Source organism: Taudactylus pleione, unplaced genomic scaffold (genome assembly GCF_031769625.1).
Source record: "Taudactylus pleione unplaced genomic scaffold, aTauple2 ptg000017l, whole genome shotgun sequence".
Classification (NCBI taxonomy): Eukaryota; Metazoa; Chordata; class Amphibia; order Anura; family Myobatrachidae; genus Taudactylus; species Taudactylus pleione.
In genome coordinates, this window is record NW_028284419.1 from 6,623,800 (window position 1) to 6,650,963 (window position 27,164).

The 27,164-nt window shown below is 44.8% G+C and overlaps 1 protein-coding gene across 1 annotated transcript in view; it reads right to left on the reverse strand.

Annotated features, from left to right (window-relative positions):
• Positions 1-27,164, reverse strand: part of LOC148540771 (carboxyl-terminal PDZ ligand of neuronal nitric oxide synthase protein-like) — a 54,592-nt gene that overhangs the window by 17,238 nt on the left and 10,190 nt on the right. The window contains exons 5-9 of the mRNA XM_088481966.1: positions 15,180-15,321; positions 11,552-11,589; positions 11,074-11,223; positions 10,815-10,980; positions 10,418-10,558 (exon numbers count right to left, since the gene is read on the reverse strand). Coding sequence (XP_088338092.1) covers positions 10,418-10,558; positions 10,815-10,980; positions 11,074-11,223; positions 11,552-11,589; positions 15,180-15,321 — 637 coding nt within the window. The remainder of the gene's footprint in view (positions 1-10,417; positions 10,559-10,814; positions 10,981-11,073; positions 11,224-11,551; positions 11,590-15,179; positions 15,322-27,164) is intronic.

Consider the following 27,164-nt stretch of genomic DNA (forward strand, 5'->3'; position numbering starts at 1 on the left):
TCTTTCCCTATTTTATTTTTATCGGAGAAAGTTTGGTCCTCCATTTATGTTATATTGATATATATACGTGCGGCTAAAGCGCACACAAACACAGAAAATATTATTTTATTTTTGCTGGAGAGTAGTGCACTTTGTGGGTTACACCACCCTTTAAGAAATGAGCCAGCCGGCTCTTTACTTATGGGACACAGGCGCACGCTTGGCGCTGCTCCTTTGTTGATGCACGTGCAGCCACAGTGCACACAATTCACAAACACAGAAAATAATTTTTTTTTTGGTTTGGACTGGAGTGTACTTTCGGGGGTTACAGCACCCTTAACGGTCAAGCCAGCCGGCCCTTTACTTATGACACAGGCGCACGCTTGGCACTACTTTGTTGATGCACGTGCGGCTACTGCGCACACAATTCACAAACACAGAAAATAATTTTTTTTTAGGTTTGGACTGGAGTGTACTTTCGGGGGTTACAGCACCCTTAACGGTCAAGCCAGCCGGCCCTTTACTTATGACACAGGCGCACACTTGGCACTACTTTGTTGATGCACGTGCGGCTACTGCGCACACAATTCACAAACACAGAAAATAATTTTTTTTTGGTTTGGACTGGAGTGTACTTTCGGGGGTTACAGCACCCTTTAACGGTCAAGCCAGCCGGCCCTTTACTTATGACACAGGTGCACGCTTGGCACTACTTTGTTGATGCACGTGCGGCTACTGCGCACACAATTCACAAACACAGAAAATAATTTTTTTTTAGGTTTGGACTGGAGTGTACTTTCGGGGGTTACAGCACCCTTAACGGTCAAGCCAGCCGGCCCTTTACTTATGACACAGGCGCACGCTTGGCACTACTTTGTTGATGCACGTGCGGCTACTGCGCACACAATTCACAAACACAGAAAATAATTTTTTTTTGGTTTGGACTGGAGTGTACTTTCGGGGGTTACAGCACCCTTTAACGGTCAAGCCAGCCGGCCCTTTACTTATGACACAGGCGCACGCTTGGCACTACTTTGTTGATGCACGTGCGGCTACTGCGCACACAATTCACAAACACAGAAAATAATTTTTTTTTAGGTTTGGACTGGAGTGTACTTTCGGGGGTTACAGCACCCTTAACGGTCAAGCCAGCCGGCCCTTTACTTATGACACAGGCGCACGCTTGGCACTACTTTGTTGATGCACGTGCGGCTACTGCGCACACAATTCACAAACACAGAAAATAATTTTTTTTTGGTTTGGACTGGAGTGTACTTTCGGGGGTTACAGCACCCTTTAACGGTCAAGCCAGCCGGCCCTTTACTTATGACACAGGCGCACGCTTGGCACTACTTTGTTGATGCACGTGCGGCTACTGCGCACACAATTCACAAACACAGAAAATAATTTTTTTTTAGGTTTGGACTGGAGTGTACTTTCGGGGGTTACAGCACCCTTAACGGTCAAGCCAGCCGGCCCTTTACTTATGACACAGGCGCACGCTTGGCACTACTTTGTTGATGCACGTGCGGCTACTGCGCACACAATTCACAAACACAGAAAATAATTTTTTTTTTGTTTGGACTGGAGTGTACTTTCGGGGGTTACAGCACCCTTAACGGTCAAGCCAGCCGGCCCTTTACTTATGACACAGGCGCACGCTTGGCACTACTTTGTTGATGCACGTGCGGCTACTGCGCACACAATTCACAAACACAGAAAATAATTTTTTTTTTGGTTTGGACTGGAGTGTACTTTCGGGGGTTACAGCACCCTTAACGGTCAAGCCAGCCGGCCCTTTACTTATGACACAGGTGCACGCTTGGCACTACTTTGTTGATGCACGTGCGGCTACTGCGCACACAATTCACAAACACAGAAAATAATTTTTTTTTGGTTTGGTCTGGAGTGTACTTTTGGGGGTTACAGCACCCTTAACGGTCAAGCCAGCCGGCCCTTTACTTATGACACAGGCGCACGCTTGGCACTACTTTGTTGATGCACGTGCGGCTACTGCGCACACAATTCACAAACACAGAAAATATTTTTTTTTTTGGTTTGGACTGGAGTGTACTTTCGGGGGTTACAGCACCCTTAACGGTCAAGCCAGCCGGCCCTTTACTTATGACACAGGCGCACGCTTGGCACTACTTTGTTGATGCACGTGCGGCTACTGCGCACACAATTCACAAACACAGAAAATAATTTTTTTTTGGTTTGGACTGGAGTGTACTTTCGGGGGTTACAGCACCCTTTAACGGTCAAGCCAGCCGGCCCTTTACTTATGACACAGGCACACGCTTGGCACTACTTTGTTGATGCACGTGCGGCTACTGCGCACACAATTCACAAACACAGAAAATATATTATTTTTTTAGCACTTGGGGGGAGCACCCCTGATGGACAGAGCACCCCCTGGACAACACTACAGCACTCCTTTAGGACTGGGACACTGCACAGGACTTTGGAGTGGACACAGCCCCTATGGAGAACTGACTGCACAACACAGTCCAGCCAGCCCCTATGGACTTTGAAGTAGTGGACACAGCCCCTATTAACAACAGCAGCACAGCACAACACAGCCAGCCCCTATGGACTTTGAAGTAGTGGACAACAGCAGCACTACACTACACTACACTACACTACACAGCCCTAACTCCCACCCTCCCTCTTCACTGTCCACAGCCGAGTGAGAAAATGGCGCCGACGCGGGTACCTTATATAGGATCCAAAACCCGCGAGACTCGGAAGGCGGGATGATGACGTTTTGCCTCGATTTCAGATCCGAGTCAGGCGGGAAAAGTCGAGCCTGATTCGGATCGGACTCGGATCGGGGGGGCTCGGGGGGGTTCGGATTTCAGAAATCCGAACCCGCTCACCCCTACTAGAGAGCATTAAGGAGTAAACAACGGAGATTAGGGGCCATAAGGAATGGAAAGCTTATTGTGTAATGTCTGTGTGAGAAGCCACTTCTGTACAGCATTCTAAGGGGGAAGATTCATTTCTTTGCGATATGCATGAACAAGAATTACGGTAGAACAACAAGTTTCTGTACAGGTCTATGGGCTGAGAAGGAAAAGCTGTGATATTTGTTGCCGTGAGTTGCCAGGTAACCAGTCCAAACGCTGGCAACTCACAGCCATTGCAAACAATTAGGCAATACTACAACTTCCCAAAGAAAACTATGGGGCCGATTCATGAGATTTGTGGCCTGTGCTAATAGATTAGCACTACAAGCATTTCGCATTGCGTTTCCGATTCCCTTGCAATTCAATTAGAAACAGCAAGTCACAGATGTTGTGCGCTATTTCCGTAGTGTGCAACCTATGTAAAGGGCAGACTAGATGGGCCAAGTGGTTCTTATCTGCTGTCAAATTCTATGTTTCTATGTTACATGTCCCAGGGGTACTGCACTGTTCCAATATTTTTTCCTTAAAATAAGGATGTTTGTCTACTTAGAAGCTGCAACCCAAAACCTGTTAAAATTTATAATTGAATAGCAAAAAGCCACGTACATGGGTTTTAACCCGTGTTAAGCAATTTTTGGCCAACTTGTGACTAAGATTGAAATCGGCCTCTATGTCTTCTGATATCAGTTACAGAAGGAGCAGTTTGAAGTAAACAATTTAAAAACAAAAATAATATGAAAAAAAATAATAATATATATATATATATGAGAAAATAATACTGCGCACTGGGCTACTAAGCCTCTGTTGATGGTAAGCTGCTGCACAAGAGGGTGTTCTTCCCTCTTACTAATAACAATATAAAGTAAAAATATACAGCGCTCAACCTTCTATATAATGGTCTTGTGTTGAGTTATCCTAATGTCACAACCTTGCATATATACTATAAATTGCTGGTCTTAAGTTTGATGACAGTGATACAATCAGTGCAAAAATGCTTTACTGGGTATAAAAAGACATGTATAACAAACTTACATAATCAGTCAGATACACAAGTAACTGAAAACCATTCATAAAAAGGTACTGCTTGAAACTGGATTTATCTGTATATATGTTGTACAAGTGTTGCCCGCTGCAACTGAGTCCTTGCTGTGGATTTGCTAATGTCAATATCCTTAATGTTGGTATAAATAAGAATGATAGTAGCGGCGTCCCGCTGTCTCAAGATTGCATATGTAGCTCTTAATCTGGTATACTTATGTCCGGTGTATAAAAATTGTTAGCAGATGGTGCTGTATGCTGGCCGGAGTGTCTTCTGGTGCAGATGGAGGAGAACCACTCAGACTGGTACGCAGGATCTCCGGACTTGGGTTGCTCGGGATTGACTGTGGAGTATGTGATACGTCTATTGAAAGACTGTATCCTATACTTACACCTGTCAGCCTTTCACTTCCCTGTCTTGGGAGGGGAACCGCCGGACACGACCGTGTGCGATCTGATCCGGCTCCCCCCTCTGTATTCAGAGACTCACCTGTCTTCCTGTCGTCTCGTGTGGCCGGATCCCTCCTCCTTCTGTCAGCGCTCTGTACCTCTTGCTCCGCTGTTGTGGGTGCCCGTCTGCGATGTGCTGGTAATCTCTCCTTACTCGTCACTGGTGTTCCTCGATCACGTGTGTGTTACCGGTCATGTGGCGCGGCCGCGCTTCAGTTTCAGATTCCAGTGTGTATTCCCGGTCTCGTGTTATTGGTAGCGTTTGGTTTCTAATCGCAGTAACCTTCAGTGAATGTTCAGAACTGGGTCTCAATATTTAGGTATATTGAGACCCAGTTCTGAACATTCACTGAAGGTTACTGCGATTAGAAACCAAACGCTACCAATAACACGAGACCGGGAATACACACTGGAATCTGAAACTGAAGCGCGGCCGCGCCACATGACCGGTAACACACACGTGATCGAGGAACACCAGTGACGAGTAAGGAGAGATTACCAGCACATCGCAGACGGGCACCCACAACAGCGGAGCAAGAGGTACAGAGCGCTGACAGAAGGAGGAGGGATCCGGCCACACGAGACGACAGGAAGACAGGTGAGTCTCTGAATACAGAGGGGGGAGCCGGATCAGATCGCACACGGTCGCGTCCGGCGGTTCCCCTCCCAAGACAGGGAAGTGAAAGGCTGACAGGTGTAAGTATAGGATACAGTCTTTCAATAGACGTATCACATACTCCACAGTCAATCCCGAGCAACCCAAGTCCGGAGATCCTGCGTACCAGTCTGAGTGGTTCTCCTCCATCTGCACCAGAAGACACTCCGGCCAGCATACAGCACCATCTGCTAACAATTTTTATACACCGGACATAAGTATACCAGATTAAGAGCTACATATGCAATCTTGAGACAGCGGGACGCCGCTACTATCATTCTTATTTATACCAACATTAAGGATATTGACATTAGCAAATCCACAGCAAGGACTCAGTTGCAGCGGGCAACACTTGTACAACATATATACAGATAAATCCAGTTTCAAGCAGTACCTTTTTATGAATGGTTTTCAGTTACTTGTGTATCTGACTGATTATGTAAGTTTGTTATACATGTCTTTTTATACCCAGTAAAGCATTTTTGCACTGATTGTATCACTGTCATCAAACTTAAGACCAGCAATTTATAGTATATATGCAAGGTTGTGACATTAGGATAACTCAACACAAGACCATTATATAGAAGGTTGAGCGCTGTATATTTTTACTTTATATATATATATATATATATATATATATATAAAATCATGAGAAGAACAAAACTACATCTGACAAAAAAAGGAAAAGAGAAAAAAACAACAAGCAAAAGCTCCACAAATAAGGCAGAACATGTCATCCCATTTTCTATACTGCTCAACTTCTAAAACAGGAAACTAAAACCCTGTGTATATGACAATGACATTGTTGAAGCAACATCCAAAATAAAAATGGTATCCATATGACTAATTAAATATTCAGAAATTTAAGTAATGAGGTAAAAGGAAGCATTACTTCAGGTAAATTATTTCTGGCAGTGAAGGAGAGTCAAGTTAAATATAAAAAAATGGTAAAACAAAATTAATAAAAGGAGTCATCATATTAACAAACTACTGGCCACAATGTACCACACAGTAAATAATCTGTTCATTCACTTTCTGATTCTACATTATTATAAACATCCAGAGCAGCTAATGCTGCCCCCTGCTGGTGATATAGCTAAATTCCACCAGAAACACAGCACAAGGGTACACTCATCGCTTTTACTGATACATACTACAAAATCCTGGTACAGTCTAAATAAACACAAGTTACATTACTGACTGTATGCTGAGAGAGAAAACAGAGTGTTACAAATGAAACAATTTAAGAAGAAACATAGTAAGTGAGGAATGGGTGATTTAGCTGTTGCTCTCTTCCACACACCACAGACAGTGCCTAGATTACATGCTAGTAACCCTGGTGTTGTGTCCAAGAGCAAATATATCACGTACAGAATATACAACAAAACAGATGGTCTTCATATGAGACACAGGTGACCATTACCCAGCTGCATCCCATGCAATTACTTGTGTTTCAAGGCTTTGGTGTCAGCTATAGTAGTAGAGTTATGTAATATGGAGGTGTAACGTGTGTTAACATTATAGAACAAAACTTTCTGGAGACTGCAGCTCAGAAGTAATATATCCAAATGGTCCTCTGCTGTACTATGCAGCACGACAGCCTGAGTATTTGGAGAGATGTGGCTGGTAAGTACAAATAATGGGAGACAGCAATTTTGTAAGTAAAAACGGGTGGCCTCCAATGACTGACACGCAGAGGTGCACTGCACGGCATAATCACATAGCATATTATACACTGCATTTCCCCCGCTATTAAAACTCCATACATATCTCAAAGAATAACTGTCCTGAGGGAGATCGTAAATGTAATTACTTGCTCAATGGAACAATCCCACACCACCACACTCCACTCTCCGCTTGGCCTGTTTGAAAGATAGAAAATAAGAAGGTCCGAGTGCATGAAGGCACGGACACCTATAGAACTTATTTCACCCACAAGATAGCAAGGTAACGCAAGAGTGGAGAGCTGCATGGCACCTATAAACACATAAGTGACCCTGCAGATACAGTGAAAGGAGAGATGGAAGATTTACTGACAATACTGTAAATGAATAGGATTATATTACTGAAAAAAAACTGCCCTGTCTTCCCAGGTAATTTATACAATCCTCACTTTGTTCAACATGCAGAGAAAAACCTGGGTACATACTGGAGCAATAGGCATTTGTTCCGACAACAGAACAAATGCCCTTGAACAGGGATTGCCCATCCACACTTGAACGAGTTAATGAACAACAGAACGTTGACTGTTCCATCCTTCATTAACTTATTATAGGTCCCTAGTGATCTAGACAGGTTTGATGTGCAGCACATCAAACCTAGTGATCGTTATAGCGACCGTGGGAGTGCGCAATCGCCCGTACACACTGAGCGATGTAGGTGATTTGTCGTTAACACACAGTAAAATCGGCCCGACATGGCTCCACTGTGTACCCAGCTCTAGATCCTGTGGGATCAGCATAATACTCACATCACTACGTACTCAGTGCAGCTAATAGCAGACTTAAAGTTTATGTTTTGCATTTAAACCAACTCCCATGTTTATTTGTTGAGGTTCTTTTCCTCCATTTTGCACAGTTGTCATACTATGTAGTGCTCTATTAATATACTATAAGACTCTTAAAAAGTCACACTCCCCTAATGTAGTTTGCAATCCTGTTTACATATACAATATTAAAAAAAGAAAAAGGAAAAGAAAAAGGGTTAATATATGATCCATATATTGCTACTGGCAGGGTAGTATAATTTACTCACTTCAACCCTGTGATCTAAATGGTTATGAAAAAATAGCTAAACATTTAAGTACAGGTTGAGTCTTCCATATCCAAAATGCTTGGGACCAGGGGTATTTTGGATATCGGAATATTCCGTATTTTGGAATATTTGCATACCATATTGAAATGTGTTAGGAATAGGGCCCAAATCTAAACACAGTATGCATTTATGTGTTATAGAACCTTATACACTCAGCCTGAAGGTAAGTGTATACAATAATTTCAATAATTTTGTGGCTCAAGCAAAGTTTGTGTACATACATGAAATTAACTTATGTTTCATATACACCTTATACACACAGCCTATAGGTCATTTTATACTTTATTTTTCATAATTTTGTGCCTTAAACAAAGTTTGTGTACATTGAACCATCAAAAAGCAAAGGTTTCACTATCTCAGTCATGCTAAAAATATTCAGTATTTCGGAATATTTGGATATGGGAGACTCAACCTGTATTTAAATTGTGTTCACTTTCTGCGAAATACTGTACTTTTATGACATGTAAAAACAGGTTACGTTGCAAATTCCAGTGGTGTAATCCTTTCTAGATAACATCATGTACAGAAGGAGCAGTGTGGGAGTTTTACACGGAATGATTACATGGAAACCGGTGTGAAGAAGTGGATTCAATGTAGCTATTACAGTGGTTCCACATGTGTACAGTGGAGAGAAAACATAGCTCTCATGCTGGTGTACGCACAGTAGTCCCATGAGGTCTATGTGGAATGAAGGTTTATTAATTTTGTGTTACACAGTACAGACACAAAGTGCCCCAACTGTGTGCAGAAATGACTAACACAATCTATATTTTACTGTTACGTAACTTTGGTTTCTCTATTGGATGAAATTGTTCTAGTCGGCCACTTAGATGTGTGTGGTTTATTTAATGGATATTTAAACACCAGTGTATGCTACCGTATTTAGGCGATGTTATTTCAGTTTGTGCAATGTACAGTAGTGTTCCTTGGTTCTGTCATATATGATGGCATTAATGTGTGTGTGTGTGTGTGTGTGTGTGAGAGAGAGAGTGGGAGAGAGTGTGCGCGCATGGGAGGGGGTTCCCCAGTACCCTACAGTCACACCTGCTGGATTATATTTGTCAACTTTAAAGGTGAAATTTGTTTAATGTAAAGTTATTTTACAACTGCCATATTCCTTCCAGCAATACTGGCTACAATGGTTAGGGGTGGGCAATAAGAGGCCCCCCAGCTGTTGGAGAACTACACATTCCAGTATGCTTTGCCATAGTTTTGCCATGCTAAAACTGGTGCAAGGTATACTGGGATTTGTAGTAGAACAGTAGCTGAAGGGCCACTTATTGCCCACCCCTGCCGCTACATGGTGCCCTTCTAGGCACTCTGCTAGCCAAATCTTTTGTCTTGTATACAAAAGATATGTCTCCCTTTGTAGCTTTTCCCCCTATATAACACACCCAACCGCTCTACAATTGTTCCCTGGAAACACTCTATATTTCAGTATATGCAAGATTACCCGGGTTAATAATAAAATTTGTAACAGATTCAGGAGCATGCCCTGTATTGGGATGAAAAGTACAGCAATCTTTTCAATAAAAATATAGTTCCTTATTAACCTGTAGAAAATTATAATGCAAGTATCAAAATGAGTGCTTTATATCCTGTTGGTAGCAGGGAGAGTGACGAAATGGGCAGGGTTTGTGTTTTATCATGTAGATTATATAAGTATTTGTTTAGCAGAGTAAAGATTTCCATAAGCAGCGTGATCATCTAGACACCGGCTCTCTGTCAGTTTCGGCCATGTGTACATACAGGTGTGTCCAAAGTCTGTTCCTCTGGCACTACCCCCATCATACAGGGCACAGTTACCGGCCTCTGTTCTGCAGTAAACAATGTTAATCAGAAGTGGATGGAAATCAGCAATAACAGTTGGACCAAATATGCCGCAATCTGTGCCAAATGCAGACTAAAATCTAATACAGATAAAGTTGCAGTGTGTATGGTCACTTATAGGGGTGACAGGAATGACATTTCAGTCCTCATGTCAGCAGTGGAGTTAAACTTAAAATGTTATAGGCTAAGTGTCAAATCTAATTGCATTACATGACAAATTTACAGTCTACTGTATCTTCTGCCCATACAATACTATACAGACAATAGCCTAAACCAGAGATTTCCTACAGAACTGACACCATGTAGCGAAAACTTCTATCTGCCACAATATAATCAATATGTACAAATCCAGTTGCCCTGGTAAAACACACATGGCACAAAAGTATAACCAACAGTGCGGATATTACAAAACACAGCAGATACTCCGGATATCACAAATACATGATTTAGTCCACAAATTTCCAGGTGTTCCTATTCCCTCCCCATGTCTATGTTCACACAGCAATCTCATCCTCCAGGCTGTCCCCCAGCATGTCTCTATGCAAGACATGGGCCAGCCTGCCACCCTCATCCTGCCAGGACTCCCTCTCCTCGCTGTCATCAGTATTGGATTCATATTCGGATGCAATGCCAGATTCTCTAAACCTATAAAGCTCCAGGCTGCCCAGCAGTTCACCTGACCCTTCCCCATCGCCTGGAATAAAGCGATAACATTGCACCTTCACCAGGCAGTCTGTCCTACCTATAGGGCTGCCCAGCTGGAAGGAAGAGTCAGGTTCAGTCAATAAGGGTAGATCTTCTGGTTGTGGTGTTGAAGGGTCACAAAGCACTGGAAGGACACTGGAACGGAATGTGATTTCCAAGAGGCTGTCTTGAGATCCCACTACAAAGTTGCAGAAATATGTCAGTAAGAAATGCCCACAACACACACAGCCATTATGCCATGCAGTTTCTCAGGACCCATGAGCAGCACTCAAACAAGCATAAAGACGTAGTAGTAATAGGTCAAATATTGTACCGGTAATCATTATTGGTGTTTTAAACTTATAGGTCATCAGAAACTTCCCAACAAGAATCTTAGTAGAGAACACAAATATAAATCTTAACTGGATCCTGCCCAGCTCGCAATATAATCTTACTGGTGTTCTTTCCAGACAACTTGAATTCCAGCTCCTGCACCTGTTTGACCAGTAGGGAAATGTGCTGTAGTAAGTCCTTGTTCTGCAAGAGCAGCTGGTGGACTCTGGCTTGAGACTCTAGCCTGGCAGCAGCTTCTGCAGATAACTGGTCCTTAAGCAGATGGACCTGCGGTAAATGGGACATATATAATCAAGCAGGCTGATAAATACACAGGTCTAGTGGCAAGTAAGAGACACCAATACCCCTCCCTTACATTACCTGAGCCACAGCCACTTGTGTTTGCTGCTGTTGCTGCTGCAGTTGCTGTTGAAGGAGCTGTATTTGATGGTGAATGGATAGTGGTGTTACAGGGGATAACTGGCTACCAGAGGGGAGCAACATCTTGGGTGAGGCAGAAAGGACTTGTTCCTGGAGAAAAAAAACCCACTAAGTAGTGGTAGTACATACAGAAGGTACATAACCTGGAACACAAACTATTCATAAGAATAATGGGAGCGTTTACTGGATTGACATCTAGAGCTGAGGAGTGTGTGTGTTAAAATTTGATAGTGCAGCACAAAAGTATATCTTGTGTCTGTCTTTCAACTTCAAAGTGGCCACATCGCACATGAAGATGACAACCTAGAATTTGCTATACTTTGAGGGTCCATCTTTTACGTTTCTCCGACTGTGCGGAACTCGGAGTTCAAAAGGTCTCCACTCTAGAAACCTTGAAATAAACAGGGTGAATCCTTACATGCTTACTCAAGTATTTCACCAATGCCCCTTTGTTTTCTAGAAAAAAACAAATGCTTAGCTCTGTTAGTATTCAAGTGTACTTGTTTATTATGTGTTTATAAATCTGAAAATGTAAAGCTTTGAGACTTATTGGGAGGAAAACGCTATACAGGTTGAGTCTCCCATATCCAAATATGCCGAAATACGTAATATTTTTTGCTTGACTCAGATATTTAAACCTTTGATTTATAATAGTTCAATGTACACAAACTTTGTCTAAGGCACAAATTATTAAAAATATTGTATAAAATTACCTTCAGGCTGTGTGTATAAGGTGTATGTGAAACATAACTGAAATTTATGTATGTATACAAACTTTGTTTGAGCCACAAAATTATTGAAACTATTGTATAAGTTACCTGCAGGCTGTGTGTATAAGGGGTATATAACACATAAATGCATTCTGTGTGTATATTTGGGTCCCATTCCAAAGATATTTCATTATGATATGCAGTTATTCCAAAATACGGAATATTCCGTTATCCAAAATACCCCTAGTCCCAAGTATTTTGGATATCGGAGACTCATCCTGTATAAAGTATTATTATTAATAACAGAGTTTTAGACAAATAGGGAAACAAAGCAGAACACTACAAAACAAAATTAGTGGTTCTCTGGGGTGTGGTAAGTTTTGTTGACAATGTCGATATCCATTAGGTCAACATGTGATTGTCAATGTGGTCGTAGAGTCAACATTAACCATGTCAAAATGTTCCTAATGAGACATGCACCATATTTACAAATATAGATGGAAAGATGGCCGTGCCAACCGAGAGCACTTATAGTCGGTTCTGCTGCATACACACTGACTGCAGAGCTACGGCACAGGTATGGGGAGCTGCTGCATGCACACTGACCACAGGGCTACTGCACAGGAATGGGGAGCTGCTGCATGCACACTGACCGCAGGGCTACGGCACAGGTATGGGGAGCTGCTGCATGCACACTGACCGCAGGGCTACTGCACAGGTATGGGGAGCTGCTGCATGCACACTGACCGCAGGGCTACGGCACAGGTATGGGGAGCTGCTGCATGCACACTGACCGCAGGGCTACGGCACAGGTATGGGGAGCTGCTGCATGCACACTGACCGCAGGGCTATGGCACAGGTATGGGGAGCTGCTGCATGCACACTGACCGCAGGGCTACGGCACAGGTATGGGGAGCTGCTGCATGCACACTGACCGCAGGGCTACGGCACAGGTATGGGGGAGCTGCTGCATGCACACAGGGGCGCCGAGAAGGGGGGGAGCGGGTACAGTTTACCCGGGCCTGGGCTTCCAGAGGAGTCCGGCAGGGGCCCGGCGGGGGCCCGGGTCTGGCGCCGCCCCCCCCCTCACTTCCTCCCTCCCTCCCTCTGCAGCAGCCCAGCACACAGCATGTGCTGGACTGCAGCGGGAGATTGATGCGGCTGCTAAGTAGCAGCCACAGCAATCTCCTATGCCTGTAGGGGGGAGCGATCACACTGATCGCGCCCCCCACTGGCTTTGTGCCGGGCTGAGGGGCTCACAGCGCCTCCTCCCCAACGCGGCGCTGCAAAAATATTTTTTTTCTTTCAAGGGGGCGTGGCCACGCCTCCTGAAATTAGGCCATGCCCCCTCTTTACCGGGGCCCCGCGTGGCTCTCTACGCCCCTGCATGCACACTGACCGCAGGGCTACGGCATAGGTATGGGGGAGCTGCTGCATGCACACTGACCGCAATGCTGCGGCACAGGTATGAGGATCTGCTGCATGCACACTGACCGCAGGGCTACGGCAGAGGTATGAGGAGCTAGTGCATGCACACTGACCGCAGGGCTACGGCACAGGTATGGGGAGCTGCTGCATGCACACTGGCCGCAGGGCTACGGCACAGGTATGGGGAGCTGCTGCATGCACACTGACCGCAGGGATACTGCACAGGTATGGGGAGCTGCTGCATGCACACTGACCGCAGGGCTATGGCACAGGTATGGGGAGCTGCTGCATGCACACTGACCGCAGGGTTGTGGCAGAAGTATGGGGAGCTGCTGCATGCACACTGACCCCAGGTTACGCTACTAGTATGGGGAGCTGCTGCATGCACACTGACCGCAGGGCTACGGCACAGGTATGGTGAGCTGCTGCATGCACACTGACCGCAGGGCTACGGCACAGGTATGGGGAGCTGCTGCATGCACACTGACCGCAGGGCTACGGCACAGGTATGGGGAGCTGCTGCATGCACACTGGCCGCAGGGCTACGGCATAGGTATGGGGAGCTGCTGCATGCACACTGACCACAGGGCTATGGCACAGGTATGGGGAGCTGCTGCATGCACACTGACTGCAGGGTTACGGCACAGGTATGGGGAGCTGCTGCATGCACACTGACCGCAGGGCTACGGCACAGGTATGGGGAGCTGCTGCATGCACACTGACCGCAGGGCTACGGCATAGGTATGGGGGTTCTGCTGCATGCACACTGGCCGCAGGGTTATGGCAGAAGTATGGGGAGCTGCTACATGCACACTGACCGCAGGCTACGCCACTAGTATGGGGAGCTGCTGCATGATCTGCTAAAACACCCCTGAAAAGATTGACTTGTCCAACTCGGAGGTGCGCCACTCATTTTGTATTTTTTGAATGGAGAACTGTACACACCCTTAGCATTAAGAAAGTGTGCAGGGGTAATGTAGTTCATGGAGCCAAAGTCATGTGGTCGTAAACGACTACCGGATGCTTGAACAGAGAATGGGCACACTTGTTCTGTCCCACAGGCGGGCAGCAAATTACGGATATTCTGAATCTCGGACCAATTCAGATGGCCTCTCAATGAACAGTATGCCACACATTACTTTACATTGTATGGGCTACAGAAGTATAAGGTCTGTCCATTGCTATCTGAAACACCTCAAGTTTGCTCAGAAATGTAGGAATTGGACAGTAAATGATTGGAAAAAGGTCAAGTGGTTTGACGAATCAGGTTTTCAATTACACCATGCAGATGGCAGGATGAGGAGGACAATAACACGAAAGCATGAATCATGTGGACACATCTGTACACCTAGCCTCAATACACCATGTGGCGTGAGACGCCTGGTGCGAGTGAGCCACCAGGTCACTATTGGTGCAATTGTGCCACACAGCCTCCTCTCGGTGCACAAGTCACGTGCGTCTCAGCTTGCACTGAGCGACTTTTTCACCCGAAAATGCGTCTTTGTTGCAATGACATGTGACAAACCACTTTCCAAGTCTGCACTGATTAAATCGATATGTGACACTTGTATCTCGGTGTGCGCGAGTCTGTATATGAAGCACAACGAAATTTGGCGTGAAGAAAAGCCGCGGTCGCTGCATTGTAGCACTTCGCATACAGATTTAGGCTTTCGCATATCAAATTAATCAGTGCAGTCTCGGGAAGCGGTTTGTCACATCTCATTGCGACTCAGATGCATATTTGGGGCAAAAAAGAAGCTCGGTGCATGCAGAGTTGCACAGAACCCGGAGCGCCAAGATGGGGCTGTATGGCGCCACTACAGCAATAATGTATGAGGAAACATCTGTTTCGACAGTTATATTACATCGTGTTTAGGGTGAGTGACCAATTTATAACCCATCACATACCTGGGACACCAGAGTCATCATTGCTCTTCTCACTCTCAACATCCTCTCGCCCATCCCCACCCTGCTCCGTATGCTGCAAGCTCAGCTTGTGACACACCTCAAATGCTTGGCCCACAGTCCGCACCACACGCATGGCTTGGCTCTATGTTAAAGAATGAGAAAATATATACCTTACCATAATGCAGTTTACCACAATGAAACACAACCATTTTATGCATTCTGATAATTGAGGCTACACTTTGAACAAGTGCACAAGGAACCAGGTTTGTCATTTTCCTAAATATTGCCAAAACGTTAATTTGTTCTGAAAAGAGCGTAGCCAAACCAATGACACAGTTTGGGTATGCATTATCAGTTTGTGAGTGAGGTGATTAACATTTGTATGGATAAAGAAAATAAAGCATGCAAGCACCTCTGCAATACTGATCTGCTGCTGCTTGTAACTGAACTACTATTCATGAGCAAAACCAAACAAGGCTTTACATTCCAGGCAATTGCCTAAAACATGCATTTGTTTTAACCAAGAGCACTGGGCTTGACACAGGTAGGAAGAAAAGCAGAAAACATTGGGCCTGATTAAGACCCGCTCGCAAGCGGGTCGATGGCCGGGCAGTGTGCACGCAAGCCTCGGAGAAAGCGAGAAATCACTCGCTCCGGCGCTCGCATCCAATAGAGCCGGAAGCTCACTGGGGCTTGGGACAGACGAGACCTTACCACAAGGGTCTCCTTGCAAGCCCGATGGTCGCGACCATCACCTGGCCGCTCGCAAAAGCTGTGGGTGGTCACCCACAGCTGTGCGAGCGGCCAGGAGGCCGGTCAAATAAAAAAAAGCGGCCGCCCTGATTCAGAGCGAGCGCTCGCTTTCTGCGAGCGCCTCCGAATCAGGCCCTCTGTCCCTTGTGGCAAGTTTCTTTAAATAGCAGTCATTTATTTTTGTTTGCATTTATTTCATGTTTAGCCTATATTAAAAATTTAACTACTTTAAGAAGTCTGTAATAACCGCATTAATATTTTATAATGCTACACTGTCATAATTATGGCTTAAATCAATAGTTAAGAAAAATAATATAGGAATGTGGTCATGATTCTTATCAGAGATAGGAGTTATTTTAGATAACATAATATCATTGCGTGTAAGTAATTAAGTGGTTCATGTACGTCAGAGGCCTGGCTTTGGTCACCTAGCTTGGTCTAATAACTTGTATGAAGTGTAATAGATACAAAAAGTAGCCTTAGCAAGTAATTTATTGTTTATTGCACAGCCCATATATGCTTTGATGACAATGGAATAGATGTGGCCCCTCCAAAGATAAAACTATTCTTTATAGACAAAATACATCAAAACAATGCTTTTCATAACCCATGTTTGGAGAGACTTCTGTAAAATTGTGTAATCAATGATCACAGCCACAAGACACATAGATAAAAGTCATCCCATAATGAATCTATAGAAACAGATGTATCTTCCTTTAGAAATTCATGTTACCTATGCATGTGTGCATAAGAAAAAAATATAATGTACATGGCTTATTGGACTGCCAGCTGACACATACGGTCTCTGATAGCACCTCGTGACTATTATACTGGAGACAGCACACAGATCTGGGCAGGTCATTATATGCCAGAAGGTACCTTCTAAGTAATGTTTCCGATCTTATGAAGCAGGCTGTGACCCTCGAAAGAAGTCATTATGGAAACTATTGAATGATAGTTATGAAGTGTCACCCGCTTTTTTCTTAGAGAAATAAATGAAAAAATATAGATGAAAATATTCATCACACAACTGGAAAATATTTTTTGATATTTCCGGTCCACTTGTATGAGATACCACACGTCTGCTATTTCTACCCTAAAGGGGTACTGGGATTCCCCTCCATCTCACTGAGGTTGCAAACTTCACAGGTAACCTCTATGTTGATTAGTGACACGGATCCCACATGTTTACCTTTCTATTAAAAATCTATGCAATTTTTAGTCTTGTAGGGCTTAATAACATCACTGCTTCCCAAAGCTCAAAGTCGCCATCAAACCCCATCCCATCCATGATCGAACAAACAGCAATTTAAACAGGGAGACTTCTGAGCAAGATCCCCCATCACCAACCCATATGAACCCCTGCAGTGCTTAGGAAGAGTCCCCACTTATCTTTAGCACTGAAGGGGTTAATGAGCTTGTAAACAGCCTAGACTGTAAGATGTTCATATTTTCTGATGACGCAAAGTTGTTTAGGGATATAAAAACAAAATAGATTAACTTGCAACATAACTCTTTTGACAAAATAGTGAGCTGGGCCATAATTACATATTGCTAAGGGAAGTGTTACTTGCCTATATTGTGGTAACTATACTGCTTACACTGCAATAGAATACAATTGTGAATAACCAAGATGACAAAGGACTTCAGAATATTAGTTTACAGAAAACTGGATAGTGGAGTCTAGTGACAGACAGCAGCTGCAAATGTGAGTCAAATATGCAAATCGATAAAGTGGGTGTTATATTGTTATATGCATGTGATGCAAACATCGTATAACCTGGGGTAGAGAATTAGGCACCTCATTGTAGGAAAAAAATAGAAACGCTTGCTGGTGTTTAATGCAAGCAATCCAATAGTACAGGGAAGAGTTCAATTATAAAAGTGAGGGGAAAACAGGGAAGAGTTCAATTATAAAAGTGAGGGGAAAAAAAAGGAGGAGGTTTTCTCCTTACAGGAATATATTAGTTTTTGTACCAAGGCTCATCCAGAAGAAAGTATCACAATGCGCGCAGCAAGAGGTTCATGTATCCTCACATAGCGGGGACAAGGACTGATGTGATTTGTGTTATCATGGCCCCGCCCACTTCACAAGACAGAGAAACTGCACCTAAAAGTGTGGCTTAAGCTGCAAACACAGGGAACGATATTGTGAATGATATGAATGATAACGAGATCGTTATCATTCATACCGGTCAGTGTGCATGCAAGACATCGTTAACAATGTGCGCTCCCGCAGATAGTTAATGATATCTTTCATCGCCCGTACTTGCAGGCCAAGCTGATGATATCGTTAGATCCTGCAAGTTCAGGGATGCAGCCGGTGACCTCACTGAACGATATCGTTCAGTGTGTATGCTCAATGTTGGGAATGACATTGAGCCCAGAAGGTGAGGGGACAATACTGAACGATATCACTCATGGAGCATATTGTTCCGTGTGTACCCGGCTTTACTCTCCCCAAACTTCCAGACACACACACGAAGCAGTTTCTCAGACAATCCAGGAGAGTAGGCAACTTTGAGGGGTATTCAATATGGGAGCAAAAAGTCCAGCATCGGAGCTTTTCCTGGGATAAAGTTTCGGGCGCGCGCCCGCTTTATCCCCGTATTCAATTAAAAAGCTACGAAAATGGGAGCCGGCGATATAGGATCGGCAAAAAAAAAACAGGATTTACCTGGAATAAACTGTAGGACCACCCTAAAGCTGTCAAAACATGGGGGATCACTATGGGTACCCCCGTTTTAGCCTGCAAATGAAAGTCGGGGTTTTAAATAGCCGCAGCAGGTGTTTTTTTTGAGACATTGAAGAAGTGATGCAGAAGAGCACTTAGCTTTTTTTTCGTTTTTAAAAGTGGTCCCATCAAATTTGGGGTATATGAAAATGGGTACTAGCATATTTTATGTCCCTAAAGTAATTTTTAAAAAATTCTGCAAAAATGCACCTGCCGCTAATAGCCTATTCTAGAAAACACCTGTCGCATACTTGCAGAATAGCCCTGAACCTACAGTCAAGTGCATAAATATTGGGACATTGACAGAATTTTCATATTTTGGCCTCTTTTCACCATCACAATGGCTTTGGAATGAAACAAACAAGATGTGCTTTAACTGCAGACTTTCAGATTTAATTTGAGAGTAATTACATCCAAATCAGGTGAACGGTGTAGGAATTACAACGGTTTCTATATGTGCTTCCCACTTTTTAAGGGGCCAATGGGACAAACTAAACAATCCTAAATCTAACTTTCACTTTTTAATACTTTGTTGCAACTCCTTTGCAGGCAATTACAGCCTGTAGTCTGGAACGCATAGACATCACCAGACGCTGGTTTCATCCCTGGTGATGCTCTGCCAGGCCTCTACTGCAAATGTCTTCAGTTCCTGCATGTTCTTGGGGCATTTTCCCTTCAGTTTTGTCTTCATCAAGTGAAATGCATGCTCAATCGGATTCAGCTCAGGGGATTGACTTGGCCATTGCATAACATTCCACTTTTTAGCCTTAAAAAACTCTTTGGTTGCTTTTGCAGTATGCTTCGGGTCATTGTCCATCTGCACTGTGAAGCGCCGTCCAATGAGTTCTGAAGCATTTGACTGAATATGAGCATATAATATTGCCCAAAACACTTCAGAATTTATTCTGCTGCTTTTGTCAGCAGACACATCATCAATAAATACAAGGGAACCAGTTCCATTGGCAGCCATACATGCAAAATTCTGTCAATGTCCCAATATTTATGCACCTGACTGTATTTCCCTATTTTTACATTTTTTTTTTCCTTTTTCTTTTTTTTTTCACCCCAATTTTTAAATTCATTTTTTGGGGTGTCCCTATTTTTTTTGTAAACTTTTTTTTACACAGTTATTTTTAAAATGTCATTCCCAGGGGTGCTGGCTATTTTTTTTTAAGCCTGCACCCCTAAACCCCAATTTCTGCACTTTTTTTCGCCACCTATTCAGTGGTGAAAAGTTATCCCCGTTTTTTTTTCAAAGACTTTTCGAACCTGGGAAAAGCCTTTGAAATTGAATACGGGGATAATCGAAATCGGCGAAAATGACGTCTTCAGCGATAATTTATCGCCGATTTCGAAATTTTCGCTCCAAATTGAATACCCCTGTATGTCTTTAGCCCATGAGTGGTGAGAGCAAATCCTTTCACGGAAATTATAAATGGACTGGCTTCCATTCTAACTGAAGATGTTTGAAAATTTGTTTTTATTTTACAATAAATGGCATCTGTAGATATATTTAGTACAGGACATAATGGTGGTGATGCATAAATCCCCCAGATCAGATTGCCATTTTGATGTAAGAAAGCAATCCCATCATCCTGGTGTTTTTGTTTGGGCTTCTAGCCCGTCGCTAACGAGGTCGGTATACATACATTGTCAGGTGTGTACCGGCCTTAAGATCGGAGACAAGGCTTTCATCGTGGGGAAACATTTATCTTATACACATCACATATCCCTTGAGAAAGGCTGCTAAGTATCCTATAGTCACAAAGCAAGATCTAATATAATGGTAAATGTTTATCCATACATTAGGGGTGAGCGGGTTCGGATTTCTGAAATCCGAACCCCCCCGAGCCCCCCCGATCCGAGTCCGATCCGAGTCAGGCTCGACTTTTCCCGCCTGACTCGGATCTGAAATCGAGGCAAAACGTCATCATCCCGCCTTCCGAGTCTCGCGGGTTTTGGAACCTATATAAGGTACCCGCGTCGGCGCCATTTTCTCACTCGGCTGTGGACAGTGAAGAGGGAGGGTGGGAGTTAGGGCTGGCTGGGCTGTGTAGTGTAGTGTAGTGCTGCTGTTGTCCACTACTTCAAAGTCCATAGGGGCTGGCTGTGTTGTGCTGTGCTGCTGTTGTTAATAGGGGCTGTGTCCACTACTTCAAAGTCCATAGGGGCTGGCTGGACTGTGTTGTGCAGTCAGTTCTCCATAGGGGCTGTGTCCACTCCAAAGTCCTGTGCAGTGTCCCAGTCCTAAAGGGGTGCTGTAGTGTTGTCCAGGGGGTGCTCTGTCCATCAGGGGTGCTCCCCCCAAGTGCTAAAAAAATAATATATTTTCTGTGTTTGTGAAATGTGTGCGCAGTAGCCGCACGTGCATCAACAAAGTAGTGCCAAGCGTGCGCCTGTGTCATAAGTAAAGGGCCGGCTGGCTTGACCATTAAAGGGTGCTGTAACCCCCAAAGTACACTCCAGTCCAAACCAAAAAAAAAATTATTTTCTGTGTTTGTGAATTGTGTGCGCAGTAGCCGCACGTGCATCAACAAAGTAGTGCCAAGCGTGCGCCTGTGTCATAAGTAAAGGGCCGGCTGGCTTGACCGTTAAAGGGTGCTGTAACCCACAAAGTACACTCCAGTCCAAACCAAAAAAAAAATATTTTCTGTGTTTGTGAATTGTGTGCGCAGTAGCGGCACGTGCATCAACAAAGTAGTGCCAAGCGTGCGCCTGTGTCATAAGTAAAGGGCCGGCTGGCTTGACCGTTAAAGGGCGCTGTAACCCCCAAAGTACACTCCAGTCCAAACCAAAAAAAAAATTATTTTCTGTGTTTGTGAATTGTGTGCGCAGTAGCCGCACGTGCATCAACAAAGTAGTGCCAAGCGTGCACCTGTGTCATAAGTAAAGGGCCGGCTGTCTTGACCGTTAAAGGGTGCTGTAACCCCCAAAGTACACTCCAGTCAAAACCAAAAAAATAATTATTTTCTGTGTTTGTGAATTGTGTGCGCAGTAGCCGCACGTGCATCAACAAAGTAGTGCCAAGCGTGCGCCTGTGTCATAAGTAAAGGGCCGGCTGGCTTGACTGTTAAAGGGTGCTGTAACCCCCAAAGTACACTCCAGTCCAAACAAAATAAAAAAATATATATTTTCTGTGTTTGTGAATTGTGTGCGCAGTAGCCGCACGTGCATCAACAAAGTAGTGCCAAGCGTGCGCCTGTGTCATAAGTAAAGGGCCGGCTGGCTTGACCGTTAAAGGGTGCTGTAACCCCCAAAGTACACTCCAGTCCAAACCAAAAAAAAATATATTTTCTGTGTTTGTGAATTGTGTGCGCAGTAGCCGCACGTGCATCAACAAAGGAGCAGCGCCAAGCGTGCGCCTGTGTCCCATAAGTAAAGAGCCAGCTGGCTCATTTCTTAAAGGCTGGTGTAACCCACAAAGTGCACTACTCTCCAACAAAAATAAAAAAATATTTTCTGTGTTTAGCAGCACGTATATATCAAATCGACATAACATAAATGGAGGACCAAACTTTCTCCGATAAAAATAAAATAGAGAAAGATCAAGAACCACTTCCTCCTAGTGCTGAAGCTGCTGCCACTAGTCATGACATAGACGATAACATGCCATCAACGTCGTCTGCCAAGGCCGATGCCCAATGTCATAATAGAGGGCACATACAATCCCAAATGACAAAGTTCAGGAAAATGACCTTGAAAAAAACATTTAAATCAGCTGAAGAGAAACGTAAACTTGCCAATATGCCATTTACGATACGGAGTGGCAAGGAACAGCTAAGGTCGATCCCTAGTATGTTCATGACTAGTGGTTCAGCTTCACATGACGATGGAAGCCCTCCTCCCACTAAAAAAATCAAAAGAGTTAAGCTGGCAAAAGCACAGCGAAGAACTGTGCTTTCTAAGAAGATATCACAAATCCCCAAGGAGAGTCCAAGTGTGGTGGTGGTTGCGATGCCTGACCTTCCCAGCACTGGACGGGAAGAGGTGGCTCTTTCCACCATTTGCACGCCCCCTGCAAGTGCTGAAAGGAGCACCCACAGTCCACTTGCTGATATGCAAATTGAAGATGTCACTGTTGAAGTACAACAGGATGAGGATACTGGTGTAGCTGTTGCTGAAGAGGAAGTTGGCGAGGAGGATTCTGATGGTGATATGGTTTGTTTAAATCAGGCTCCGGGGGAGGCAGTTGTTGTCCGTGGGATGAAAAAGCCCATCACGGTAATGCCTGGGCAGAAGACCAAACATTCCACCTCTTTGGTCTGGCAATATTTCTATCCAAATCCGGACAACAACTGTCTTGCCATATGTACCTTATGTAAAGGTGGAATAAGTAGGGGTAGGGACGTTAACCACCTAGGAACATCCTCCCTTAAATGGCACCTGCAGCGCGTTCATAATAAGTTACTGTCAAGTTCAGAAACTTTGGCTAAGACCGTAAGCAGTCCAGGGACACCTAAATCCCGTTGTCCTGTTGTATCCAAGCGCCTGCAAACCACACTGTCAACTCCCTCCTCGTCAATTTCCTCCTTAGTTAGGATCGGAAGTAGTCCTGCAGGCCATGTCACTGGCATGACTGACTCTCCTATCCGGGATTCCTCCGGAGGATCCTGCATTGCTACGCCTCCTGCTGCCGCTGCTGCTGTTGCTGCTGCTGGGAGTCGTTCATCATCCCAGAGAGGAAGTAGGAACACCACTACTTTTACTAAACAATTGACCCTCCAACAGTCCTTAGCGAGGAGGATGAAGTACGACAGCAGTCATCCTGAAGCAAAACGTATAACTGAGGCCTTGACTGCTATGTTGGTGTTAGACGTGCGTCCAGTATCCGCCATTAGTGCAGTGGGATTTAGACAATTGCTGGAGGTAGTGTGTCCCCGGTTCCAAATCCCATCTAGATTCCACTTCACTAGGCAGGCGATACCGAGACTGTACAGAAACGTCAGAAAAAGTGTCCTCAGTGTCCTGAAAAATGCGGTTGTACCCAATGTCCACTTAACCACGGACATGTGGACAAGTGGAACAGGGAAAACTAAGGACTATATGACTGTGACAGCCCACTGGGTAGATGTATCACCTTACGCAGCAACAGCAGCAGCGTCACCAGTCGCAGCATCTCAGAAACGCCAGCTCGTTCCAAGGCAGGCTACGCTGTGTATCACCGGTTTCAGTAAGAGGCACACCGCCGACAACCTCTTAGAGAAACTGAGGGAAATCATCGCCCAGTGGCTTACCCCACTTAGACTCTCCTGGGGATTTGTGATATCTGACAACGCCACCAATATTGTGCGGGCATTACATCTGGGCAAATTCCAGCACGTCCCATGTTTTGCTCACACAATAAACTTGGTGGTGCAGAATTTTCTGAAAAGCGACAGGGGCGTGCAGGAGACGCTTTGGGTGGCCCGAAAAATTTCAGGCCACTTTTGCCATTCAGCGACTGCGTGCCGAAGACTGGAGTGCCAGCAAACACTCTTGAACCTGCCCCGCCATCACCTGAAGCAAGAGGTTGTGACGCGGTGGAACTCAACCCTCTATATGCTTCAGAGGATGGAGGAGCAGCAAAAGGCCATTCAAGCCTATACATCCACCTATGACATAGGCAAAGGAGGGGGTATGCACCTGACTCAAGCGCAGTGGAGAATGATTTCCGTGTTGTGCAAGGTTCTCCAGCCCTTCGAACTTGCCACACGTGAAGTCAGTTCAGACACTGCCAGCTTGAGTCAGGTCATTCCCCTCATCAGGCTTTTGCAGAAGCAGCTGGAGAAAGTGAAGGAGGAGCTAAGACAGAGCGATTCCGCTCCATGTGGGACTTGTGGATGAAGCCCTTCATTCGCTTTGCCAGGATTCCAGGGTGGTCAATCTGTTGAAATCAGACCACTACATTTTGGCCACCGCGCTCGATCCTAGGTTTAAAGCCTATGTGGTGTCTCTCTTTCCGGCCAACACAAGCCTGCAGAGGTGCAAAGACCTGCTGGTGAACACACTGTCAGCTGAAGCGGAACGTGACACGTCAACAGCTCCTTCTGGGGCTGCCAGGAAAAAACTTAGCTATCCTAAGCAACCCGCTGGCGGTGATGCAGGGCAGGCAGGACCAAGTTTGGACATCTGGTCCGGACTGAAGGACCTGGCAACAATTTCTGACATGTCTACTGTCACTGCATATGATACTGTCATCATTGACAGAATGGTGGAGGATTACATCGGTGACAGCATCCAAGTAGGCATGTCAGACAGTCCATACCTGTACTGGCAGGAAAAAGAGGCAATTTGGAGGCCCCTGTACAAACTGGCTCTATTTTACCTGAGTTGCCCCCCCTCCAGTGTGTACTCCGAAAGAGTGTTTAGTGCAGCCGGGAACCTTGTCAGCGAAAGGCGTAGGAGGTTGCTTCCACAGAATGTGGAGAAGATGATGTTCATCAAAATGAATTATCAGCTCTTTCAGGGAGACCAGCCTCCAGAACGTACAGAGGGACCTGTGGTGGTGGATTCAAGTGGGGACGAGTTAATACTTTGTGAGGATGAGGATGTACACACTGAAGAGGGTGAGGAATCGGTGGATGAGGAGGATGAGGATGACATCTTGCCTCCGTAGAGCCAGTTTGTGCAGGGACACATTAATTGCCAGCTTGTTTTGTGGGGGCCCAAACGAACCAATCATTTCAGCCACAGTTGTGTGGCAGACCCTGGCGCTGAAATGATTGGTTTGTTAAAGTGTACATGTCCTGTTTATACAACATAAGGGTGGGTTCGGAGGGCCCAAGGACAATTCCATCTTGCACCTCTTTTTTTTCTTTGCATTATGTACAGTTTGGGGCCTAGTTTTTCAAACTGCCATCCTGTCTGCCACTGCAGTATCACGCCTAGATGGGTCACGTGTTTGTGCCGCCCACTCGTGTCGCTTAGCATAGTCATCCAGCTACCTCGGTGCAACCTTTTGGACATAAAAACACTATTGTGAGGTGTGAGGTGTTCAGAATAGACTGGAAATGAGTGGAAATTAAGGTTATTGAGGTTAATAATAGCATAGGAGCAGAAAAACCTACAAATTCTGTGATTTTAGCTGTTTTTATGCTTTTTTTCAAAAAAATACAGATCCAAAACACAAAACCCAGAACCCAAAACACGGAAGGGTGGTTTTGGCAAAACCAATCCAGATCCAAAACTCGAAGAAAGATCCAGATCCAAAACCAAAACACAAAACACGAAAAGTGGCCGGTGCATACCCCTACTATACATACAGTGCCTTGCTATATAAAAAGTCACCTCATGAAAGGGCAAACTCATCTGGACAGGAGCACTCATATGGTAAGGTATGCCTGCTATGCTGATGTAATCGCTCATACTGTCTGACATTGCATGATGGTCGTGTAGAGTACTCACATACCAGAGGGAAACTGAAATCAAATAATACAATCAAAAATATATTTTCTATTTTACCACCTGACATTTTTTTTTACTGGCAAATGTGTCTGCCGGTCATCAAGTTTATGGCATTGGTTGTGCAAAGTAGGAATTCAAGTAAAACCACTGTGCCGTGTATTTCTTCCAGAATAATACAATGGAGATTCCAGACAATCCAACATGACCCGTTCAATTAGGTACAAAATGCTCTGCTCCTGGACTTCCCACCTAATTGACCTGTGTGAAACACCTGTCTCATCAATTAACTAGTTCAACATAGGTGACTGCTATCATACATTAGGTGGGAAGTCCAGGAGCAGAGCATTTTGTACTGGGTGGAAGGGGTCATGTTGGAGGGTAGGAGATTCCTTATAGAAAATGAACCACTGTCAAGCTGACTGCAATTACAATAGCAAACATGCAGGTGTACGGGGCAGACAGGTGCATTTGCACAAAATGATATACGGAAGACTCTTACTGTATGGATCAGAGATAGATTATATATATATATACATATATATATACACATACACATATACACACACACACACATTACACATGTACTGTATATGTGCAGGTTGCTTGCAGGTTGTAAGGAAACTAAGGGCCTGATTCAGACCCGCTCGCGAGCGCTGTGCGCTCGCAAACGGGTCGATGGTGGCCCAGTGCGCATAATGGAGCCGGCTCCGTCTAGCGCATGCGCGAGACTCGGATAGCGACCGGCAATCCGTCGCTCCGGGTCTCATACCAAAGGGGCGTGCTGTCGATGTTGAGTGACAGCACGCCCCCTTTGGTGGGCAGGCCTGGGGCGTGGCTGCCCAGATGGAGGCGTTCCCATGGGAACGCCTACCGTCTGGGGCCGGCCCCACTGACATCACAAGTGATGTCAGTGGGAGTGCTTTCGGCTCTGTCAGAGCGTCCGGCTCTGAATCAGGCCCTAAGTACATAACATACCATAATGAACAGAGTTGGCTTTTATTGCCATGTCAGTCACCAAGAACAATACAGTGCCAGAAATTTTCTTTTGCTATTTTATTACTAATACATGAACACTAGCGGCTACAGCCGAACACCTGCACACATAGGAAAGCATG